The sequence below is a fragment of the Ochotona princeps genome, chromosome 5 (genome assembly GCF_030435755.1).
Source record: "Ochotona princeps isolate mOchPri1 chromosome 5, mOchPri1.hap1, whole genome shotgun sequence".
Classification (NCBI taxonomy): domain Eukaryota; kingdom Metazoa; phylum Chordata; class Mammalia; order Lagomorpha; family Ochotonidae; genus Ochotona; species Ochotona princeps.
In genome coordinates, this window is record NC_080836.1 from 3,842,171 (window position 1) to 3,852,606 (window position 10,436).

Below are 10,436 nucleotides of genomic sequence, written 5' to 3' on the forward strand. Positions count from 1 at the left end.
CAGAATGTCTGACAGTGTTACTTGAATGACTTTGATAGTTCTCAGATGTTGCCTTTACTGTTTCAGGATTGGGAAAATATCTTTCCAAGGCCTAAAGCCTGAACAAGCCCACATTAGTGTACTCACAGACTCAAATACTTGCTGCAAAGCTTGATCAGGAGAGTTTTCCAGTTAGTTCTGCTTTCCATCCTCTGATGAGAAACTCGACATCCTCTGCTAGCCTAGATAACCTGGCTGTAACCTGCATAGGCATAAGCAACTATGGAGACCCAGTACCAATATGTGCACTCAAGGTAGGATCTCACATGTTATCATTTTCTCTGTGGTCAGGTTTGGAGTTCAGCAATCAACTGAACAGTACCCCAGCAGACCTCATTTCCTATGATCTCAGATTTGACACTTGTGTACACCAGCCAGTGCGGGATCAGCTTCAGTCAGTCAGCCACGCCTCCCAACACACTTACTGGTAAATGCAACTGCCTGGTCAGATCTGCATCCACTCCCATCTCTCAGTTGAATCAACAAGGGCTATAGCCTAACTCCTACTGAGAATTTAAAGGAGTTTTTCCACAGCCATCATACATTTACAGTGTTTTCTATCTGTAGTCTTGTTACTGCTCATTTCATGCACCATGTAACATCTGGAGAGAGCAGGCTTATCGTACTAGATTTTCCCTTGTACATGGTTTTGAGTTTCTCAAGTCTGTAAACTCTGCAGAAGACTCCCTTCAGAAAAGGGATATTTCAATCAATACAGTGATTTGTTCTCCTTTCTATGCATTTGTTGGTGTCTGTTAAATTGCAATAATGGCATTTTTTAAAATATTGTACTCAAAATTGTTTCTCTTATGTTTGAATTTTTCACACTTGCTCTGACACAAAAAGCAAACATGTTTTATTGCACTCGATATATAAGATTTCATACTTGTGAATTTACTGCAATGTGATGAGAGTGGTTGGCTGATAAAAGGCGTTTTATAAATAGTCTTATTTATATTGAAACAGGTTGTTCTCTGAGCGAGTCATCTCAAGCATCAAGAGGCTTGACTTCCACCTCTATACTTTCCCATGTTCACTATATTCACAAGCTAACTTCCCTGTGTAAATTCTCTGACGAGCCATGATACTTGATCTCTGGCTAAATACTTTTCCACACCCACTACATTTATAAGGTTTTTTCCCTGTGTGGATTCTCTGATGAGTCATGAGGTTTGACCTGCATCTAAATGTTTTCCCACACTCATTACATTTATGAAGCTTCACCCCTGTGTGAATATTATGAGTCACAAGGCTTGACCTTTGACTAAATGCTCACCCACACTCACTACATGCATGTGGCTTTACCCCGGTATGAATTGTTTGATGTCTAATAAGATTTGAACTGGGAAAAGGCTTTTCCACAATCTTTACATTTATAAGACTTCTGTCCTATGTGCTTTCTCATATGTCTAACAAGCTATGACTTTACAAAAAAGGCTTTTCTGCATTCATTACATTTATAAGGTTTCTCCCCTGTGTGGATTTTCTGATGAGCATTGAGATTTGACTTAGTGGTAAATTTTTTTCCACACTCACTACATTTATAAGGTTTCTCCCCGGTGTGGATTCTCTAATGGGTCTTGAGACTTGATTTTTTGCTAAATTCTTTTCCACACTCACTACATTTATGAGGTTTTTCCCCATTGTGGATTCTCTGATGAACCACAAGACTTGATCTGTGGCTAAATACTTTTCCACACCCACTACATTTATAAGGTTTCTCCCCGGTGTGGATTTTTTGATGAGCATTGAGACTTGACTTATCAGTAAATTCTTTTCCACATTCACTACATTTATAAGGTTTCTTCCCTGTGTGAATTCTCTGATGAGTCACGAGGCTTGACCTGCATCTAAATGTTTTCCCACATTCACTACATGCATGTGGCTTTACCCCAGTGTGAATTGTTTCATGTCTAATAAGATTTGACCTCTGCGAAAAGTGTTTTCCACAATCTTTACATTTATAAGGTTTTTCCCCTGTGTGGGTGTTCTGATGTCTAGTGAGAACTGACTTTCGAAAAAATGCTTTTCCACACTCACTACATTCAAAAGATTTCTCACCTATGTGGATTCTCTGATGTCCAGTGAGAACTGACTTTTTTAAAAAGGCTTTTCCACACTCACTACATTTATAAGGTTTCTTCCCTGTGTGGATTCTCTGATGTATACCGAGAACTGACTTGCTATGAAAGGCTTTTCCACACTCATTACATTTAAATGGTTTTTCACATGTGTGTGTTCTCTGATGTATAGTGAGGTAGGATTTGGAGGAAAAGGCTTTCTCACACACATTGCATTCGTAAGTTTTCTTCTCTTTGTGAATTCTCTGATGTGCATGGAGGACTGACTGTTCATGAAAGGCTTTTCCAGGCTCATTACATTCAAATGGATTTTTTGCAGTGCAAAATATCTGATCTCGAGTGAGTTCTGACTTGTGGTATTTGTGTTTTCCACATCCATTGCACAAAGAGAAATTTTCCCCTATGTCACTATTTTGTTTGGTGGGAAGGCAAGATTGAGAGCTCAAAGAGTTGTTAGTATTGCCACATGTATACTGACCTTTTGCTGTGTGCACTACCTGATTTAGTTTAAGATCTGCTTTGTAAAGAAAAGATTTTTCATTCTTACAACACTCATGGAATTTCTCTCCTAAGCGGGATTGCTGATGCTTGCCAATGCAAGGATTGTTATGGAACATTTTCTTTCCTGTCTGAATTGTTGCTCCCACAGTGACAGGTGCCTCATCACACGAGTCTTTCTCGTAAACTCCTTCATGGATTGAGAATATCTTGTTAGTGCTGCATTCCCACTGTGTTCAAGAGGCTGCTGACGAGTGTGTACCTTGGCATGCTGAATAAGAACCTCCTTTCCCTGAAGGTTGTTCTTAGGCACATTAAAGGCTTCCTGTTTTCTCCCAAATGCCATCTCATCAGGTTTCCTGGGAAAAAAAGTTGAAATCAGTCATATTACCTCAAGTTTCTTTTTTGGTCAGTTTCACATTCATATAATCATTTTCACTATGGCCAAAGGATAAAGTAAGCATTATTGTAAATTTAACTGGTTTTTGCTGAGTTATTGTATATGTATATGATTACAACTTGCCTGACATGTTTGTCTTCGTTTTCCTGATCAGCTCCAATCAGCGCATTCTTTCTGTATGAATCTGGAAATAAGGGATAAGAGCAACTCTATGCATGAATCATGTGTAAGAATTTTTCAATTGATTATGTAAAACAAATGACATTTCTTGCTGATCTAGTGGAATCAGATTTGTGTTTGTTTGTTTCCACATTCTCTTTCCTTCTGCATCAGAAGTGAGGGGGGTAAGAAATAGAAGCCCCAGTCAGCTTCCCATCCATCCCAGGGTCTTCAATTTGGGGCAGGCTCCAAGTGCTGAAAGCGGTTTTGATACTTCAACAGTTCTGATTTGCTGCAAATCTCACCATTGCAAACAGAACGATAACTCTCCAGAATGCACTGGCTGACATAGTCCACCTTAGAATCCCTGTTGTGGCATCAGATTTTAACATCAGTATATTCATTTATGAGCATTACATATTTTTTTTAAAAATATTTTAATACAATAAATAGTTTTTCTACTACTCAATATATTAATAATTACTTGAAATTTTGAATGTTATCTTGGTGGAGATAGGACAGAAAAAGGGTTATAGAAATGCAAATCAATGCTTGAGATGCCTTACCTTAGATAACAGTGTCAGATTGAGTCTCTGCTGCTCTGCTACAAATGTAATTTCCTGAAAATGTACACTGGGAGGAAGTGGATGATGATTCAAAGGCTTGGAATCATATGACACACATGAATGATCAAGAAATAGCTCTCAATTATTGGATTCATGATGTCTTATTCTAACTGTTGAATTCATTTGTAGAATAAACCTACTGTATCCCTACCAGTCCTGCTCCCAGCACTAGATCGTGCACTTTTCAGGGGATCCTGCAGTTCAGCCTGGCATGATTCAGACCTAGCAGTTGCCACTAGGTACTGTGGAATAATGTGGCCATTGTGTATGGTAGTTGGTGTGGCAGAGTAGCCCAGCCTTGCTGACCACAATTTCCTAGCCTATATACTAGTCTAAAGATCTTCCAGGCCTGCCCAGATCTGATGCTAACCAATGGAAGCAAAGGCATATAAGGGGGTCCCAAAGGCTCTCCAACCAGGCCCACAAATGGCCGTGCATCTTCTACATTGTGGTATGTGCTGTGGCAGACCCCACAATCCCAGCTCTCATGCTCCAAAGCAGGAACTGTGACTTATCACAGAAGTTCTCCATATTCCCCAAGCAGGCCTTCTGCAAGTCTCAGATCTCACACAGGCCAGCAGATGCCATGGCCTTGCTTCACAGGAAATGTCATCCTTCCTGGCCTTTGCATGTACCAGCAGGTGCTGCAGCCTAGCGCAGCTGGGAATCCTCCTAGCTCTTGTGAATCCTCCTAGCTGGGAATCCTCCTAGCTCTAGCTGAGTTATACAGTCAAGCCTGCCACCAACACCACCTTTCACGAAAACCAGTAGATGCCGCAGTACCACAGAATTAAGCTCACAAGTTCCCCACAATGTCTGCAAGATCCAGTTCTCTTATTTTCTATTGGGTGTTGACCCCCAGACTCAGCTTTCACATATAGTTGTGGATGATGTACTTGGCTCACTCCATATCTTTCATGTGACAGGTGTCTTGACCTGATCCAAACATACCCTCCACTTTCCCCCCAACTAAACTGCATTATCTCAGCTGCCTCATGTACACATGGGCACAGTTGCCTGGTCTCTGGAAACTCACAGCAGTCACTTCTTACCTATCAAACGTCCCTTCAGCAGCCCCCACTCCTCAGACTCCTCTCCCTGGTCAATTTGCACTTCCCCTGCTGTGTGGCAGGATGTGGCATGCCTGAGGCTGAGATGGCATTCCTCAGCTGCATCCCACAGCTTCTACTGCACAGATTCCTGCATATCTTTAGAAAATTTAAAAATAATATAGACAATGATACTGCCACACTGGTACAGCTGACTAAATTTGGCATTAACCAGGTCCAGAATGCACACCAATGATTGACTTCATTTCTCTCAGCAGTGTAACACTTGCCTAGCTAGATGGGATGTAATTATATTTTTAAAAAGATAGAGTAATTAAAAGAGAAAACCAAAATGCCTGTAATATTGATATTCCATACTTTGATACTGGTTTGATGCACTTGATTGACCTTACTGTTCACATACAAGAGAAAGTACTAGGAGATACCCACAGAATTTGAACCTGTGACATCCATGTGGAAAATATGGTGGAATCAAAAAATTCTATCCTTAGCCTAGCATAACCCCGAACATTATGGACATTTAGAAAAGAAGTCAGAAAATTTAAGATCTCTATTTTTGCCTGCCCTACAACTCCATATATCAAGTAAATCTGTTTTGGGGAAAAGAAAAGGTAGACTTTGAAGCACAGATGTCCTTTTCATGCAATCATCAGCCATGCCACATGAATCTGTACAAATATTTGGCCAAGGAATATGAAACAGCACCCACAGAAAACATTAACACTGAAGGCAGAGGCTTAGTATATAACACTGACCCTTAGTATATATACTAAGTAGATAACACTTAGTATACATGTTTAGTATGTAACACTGGCCCTGCTGAATTTGGCTGTAGAAATCAAAATCCACTAACGCCCCAAGTGAGACTATGACCACCCATTTCCATATCACTTTTCCAAGTCTGAATGTCACAAAATAGGTTTTCTCCCAGATATCTTCATTTTCTTCTTAATTTCATTGTTTTAAGGAGACAAATATTGAGACACAATGATAGAAACATATAGAAGCTTCTCCTGGGCCTGGTGGGGTGGCCTAGCAGCTAAAGTCCTCGCCTTGAACACTCCGGGATCCCATATGAACGCAGGTTCTAATCCCGGCAGCTCCACTTCCCATCCAGCTACATGCTTGTGGCCTGGGAAAGCAGTTGAGGACGGCCCAAAGCTTTGGGACCCTGCACCCGTGTGGGAGACCTGGAAGAGCTCCTGGCTCCTGGCTTCGGGTTGACCCAGCTCCAGCCGTTGCACTCACTTGGGGAGTGAAACATCAGATGGAAGATTTTCCTCCCTGTCTCTCCTCCTCTCTGTACATCTGACTTTGTAATAAAAATAAATAAATCTTTAAAAAAAAAAGAAGCTTCTCCTGATCTGCTTTTTAATGCCTGCAAGGTTTATCACTTGCTTTATTTACTATTTCATCTGAGATAGAGCAGCAGAATTACATAACCAATAATGGGATGGAGGGAGAAAGTAAGAGTGTTCCTGATCACTGATTTTGTCCTTAAATCTGTGCAATGGCAATGGCCACTATCCAAAATCAGGAATGAAAACTCAAACTTTTCAAGTAAAAGAAGGCAGTGCTTCTATGTGGCCGACTAATAAGCTTGGAAATAATGAATATCTCAAAAAAGAATGTAGCAAGAATGAATTAGAATCTGTGGGGTATATCTAACCTAGGAAATAAGTTTTGAGACCAAAGAATGTTTTAGCATTTTGCTTAAATCTAATAAAATATTCTCAAGATGAAAAAGTGTAAGAATATATTCCTTAATAGTAGAAATCCTTATCTATTATGTTTCTTCATGTATGTGTATCTAAACTATCTGTCTACAATATTTTTTTGCAGATTAAAATGACATACATGACACAAGGTTTGCTTAGGGGTGAGAACTGAAAAACAATCAGTGAGAAGTCCAACCAATATTTGATGAGCTATTTGTCAGTCCCTAGGCCAGTTATATGGACTTACGTGAACGTGGTTGGTTTAGAGATTTTTCCATTGTCCATGGCAATGCTCCTTGCTCCAACTTGAAGATCACATCAGGCTTGGTAATTGAATATCCTGTTAAGGGCAAATAAAACTAAATTTTGTGAAAAACTAACTACCAGATTTAAAGGAAAAAAGCTTGGTCACAGGTTCTTTGCCATTAAAGGACTAATAGGAATTATTTCCTGGAGAGTCAATATTCACATTCTTTATAGCCTCAAAGACTAGTCTCATCAAGCAATAAACTTATAAATTATTCCTTGATCAACTAAGAAGAAAGCACTCTGTTTGGGCATGACAGATTTCACTCACCCACGGACAGCAGATTGCTATAGGTCTCAAGCATCACATCCCTGTACAGGGTCCTCTGGGCACTGTCCATGTGCTGCCATTCCTCCAGGGACAATTCCACAGCCACATCTTCAAATGACACCAACACCTATAATAACAAATTATAACTCATCAAATTAAAAAATAATATAAATACAAAAAATAAAGTAAAATAGAAAAAAATTACAGCTTGTTTCCAGATGACTAAACAGACAGAAGGAGAGGGCATTCTCCTGTGCATATTTAATTTTTGTCTCTCGTGGTATAGATTACTTGGCTATCTATATGGAAACACAGGGCAAAGTCAAAATGCAAATACTTATTAATTTTGTAATTCCAAAACTATAAGTTCCTTAGCATTAGGTAAGTGATACTTTTATTTAATGATTCTGAAATGCTTTTACTGTGTAATCTACAGATATAGGTACAAACACACGATCTATATAACATGCTAGATAAGGAACACGCTTTTACTAGTGGTCTGGATAGTTAGAAAAAAATGATTCATCAAGATAATTGGCTCAAACATTCTGAGATTTTTTTTAAAATCTTACATAGTAATAGTATTAAATTTTAATTTTCTTGTCACAACTTGGAAAAATGGAATATTGGAAATGTTGTTAAAACTAAACTTGAATAAATGAGTAAATATTTCCTAATGCTCTTATTGGAATTAACTAAGCATCTCATAAATGTTTATACATTTTTAGCTTTTCTTTTACCTTTGAGGATGTACATATTAGAATTATTCCTCATTGTTTTACTTTTTTCCCCAGTGAACTTTTGTTGATATGCATGTATTGCATCCCTAGAAAAAGAATCCCAGGATTTTCCCTCCTGTGTGTTGTCCTTTTGCTTCTTCATGATCTATGATGTCAGCTGTGACTGTCAATACAATGAAACCAAACTGGCAAAATGGGAACACATTATTCTTCCAATTTTCTAGATCTTTCAGCTTCCTCTCAAGTCTAGGGATGATCACTCCACACTTGCTTCACCTGAATGTGAGGTTCACAATTTTCCCAGCTCTGTGATCATCAATGATTTCAAACTCTTCATTGTACCCATGCTTCATCACCTTGCTAAAAGGAGCAAATGATGTCCTGGGAACACTGCCTGATGAGAACCTATTCACCTTGCTTCTTGGCATTCCTGATGTTCTCCAGCTCATTGGCCAAAGTTCATCCAGACCAGTAGAGACGCATGAAAAGACAGTGGGAAAAGCTTGTTTTACTTTTCCTGGAATGACATTCAAATTAAATGAAACCTTTGATGACTACATAGTGAACTATAAACACAGTAGGGAAGCAAACTGCTTCCTTAATTTTCCATCTTTTTGTAACAAGTAGCCGAGTCTCAACCAATCACAGGCTGCCAACTGTCACAAAATAAAGCATATACCAAGCTGAAGACAATCAAGTGGTTTCTGCACATATCTCCTTTTGTATCACTTTAACAAGAACTACTTACCTGGCATTTCTTTAATTTTTATATTTATATTGCTTGTTTCACCATAAAAAACAGAATTAACATAGCCAATATGTACCACTTTAGGAACATAATGGAGCCAACATATTATCTCTTTGTGTCTTAAACTTTGGAGGTAACATGTTATAAAGTTACATGACAATCAATATCTTTATGGTTCACTAAGCAAAGAGTTCAAAAGAAAGTAATACAACCATAGTTTAGCAGTGATATAGGAAAAAACTGCAAAATATTATCAAATGCAAACTTATCAGCTTCAAGCACAGTTCAAAACTATCAAAAATCATTAAGCTCATAAGACTGTAGTAGAATATCATTTTTCATTTATCTGAGAAAGATATAAAAAAAGTGGCAAAACAATATTTGCATAGATAATGACATCCACAGAAACACACTGTTTCTTCTTTTTGTGCTGATTTTCATGTTTCAAGCCATTCTCTGTAAGGAAGAACATTTGGTGATTGTAAGTCTGTGTTGTTCTTACATCATTCAACATCTTGCCCTATGGGTCCCCTCTAACTGTAATGTAAGGTATCAATTATTTTTTCCACAGTTGACTAATATCAGCTTGCATGCACTTGCTACATTCTCTTTTTTGCCCTTTGTCTACTGAAAAAATAGCCATTCTCACAGGGCTGGGGTGACAGCTCCTTGTGATTCTGATTTATATTTCTTTACTAGTTTCTGAGGCTGAGCTTCATAAACACATGTTTTGACAACCATCTATTTAGGTTCTCTGACTTTTTTCTTTAACAAGTTGGGGATTTTTATGTTGATAAGGTGACATGAAGTCAAATGACAAAACTGATTATTCAAACACACATGGCACTTGTTGTGTTACATGTGACAATGGTTAACTGTAGCATAGAAACTTACTCAGAGTTTAAAAGGTTGAACACGACAATGAGATTTAACTTTCATCAAGCAGAGGATCCAAAGCTGTGCAGTGGAAAAACACTCCATTGATAGGAGACACTGATGAAAGCCCTGCAGATCCAGTGATGTGCGGGATGGTAGTGAATGACATGGAGTCAGTCCACATTTCAGTATGTGAGAATAAAATGTTTCTCAAACTTAGTGTAAGGAAAATTATAATCCTAATAACACAAGAAGCCCATGCTATAAATCACAAGCTGTACAGGATCAAAGCTGAAAGTTCCTAAGGAAGACTGATATTTATTCTGATGTGGGATTTTCTGTCTCTGGTTTTGAAAATTAATTTGAAATGTAGACAGAGAAAGAGAGAGAGAGAGAGAGAGAGAGAGTGTGTGTGTGTGTGTGTGAGAGAGAGAGAGAGAGAGAGAGAGAGAGAGATAATATGATCTTCCATCATATGAAGTGAGAACTCTAGAATAAATTGAGTTTCTGATTCCTAGTTTAAGTCTAACATATTCTCATATATTGCAAGTATTGGAAAATAAGCCAATAATCTATATCTATACATCATAATCTCTAATTTTCTTCAAAGTATATAAACAAATGTCATGTAATTTTCAAATCTACCCATAAAAAGTTGAATTGACACCATACTTACCAACAATGAATTTAGTCTTCAACACATAACAGTTATATTTTTCCTAGTTTGTGATAACTAATATACCAATATATAAAAATGTAATGTATGTGTAAGAATGGACCTCTGGAATTTATTCATAGTATACAACTTTTAATTACACTCTTGAGGAATGATAAGCTTTTGTTGTTTGTTATTATTTTCTACATTCTATGTCCTGACATCTTTATCTAATGGAGTGTTAACATT

At 38.1% G+C, this 10,436-nt stretch overlaps 1 protein-coding gene and 1 pseudogene across 1 annotated transcript; both read right to left on the reverse strand.

Annotated features, from left to right (window-relative positions):
• Positions 1-1,456: 1,456 nt before the first annotated feature.
• On the reverse strand, positions 1,457-7,942 carry LOC131480281 (zinc finger protein 239-like). The gene is given in 8 exon segments (XM_058664166.1): positions 1,457-1,883; positions 2,052-2,365; positions 2,881-2,977; positions 3,142-3,202; positions 6,839-6,931; positions 7,169-7,295; positions 7,460-7,467; positions 7,909-7,942. Coding segments are annotated over 8 exon segments (1,161 nt in total).
• Positions 7,943-7,994: 52 nt separating this feature from the next.
• Positions 7,995-8,364, reverse strand: LOC101521114 (small ribosomal subunit protein uS8-like; annotated as a pseudogene).
• Positions 8,365-10,436: the final 2,072 nt, after the last annotated feature.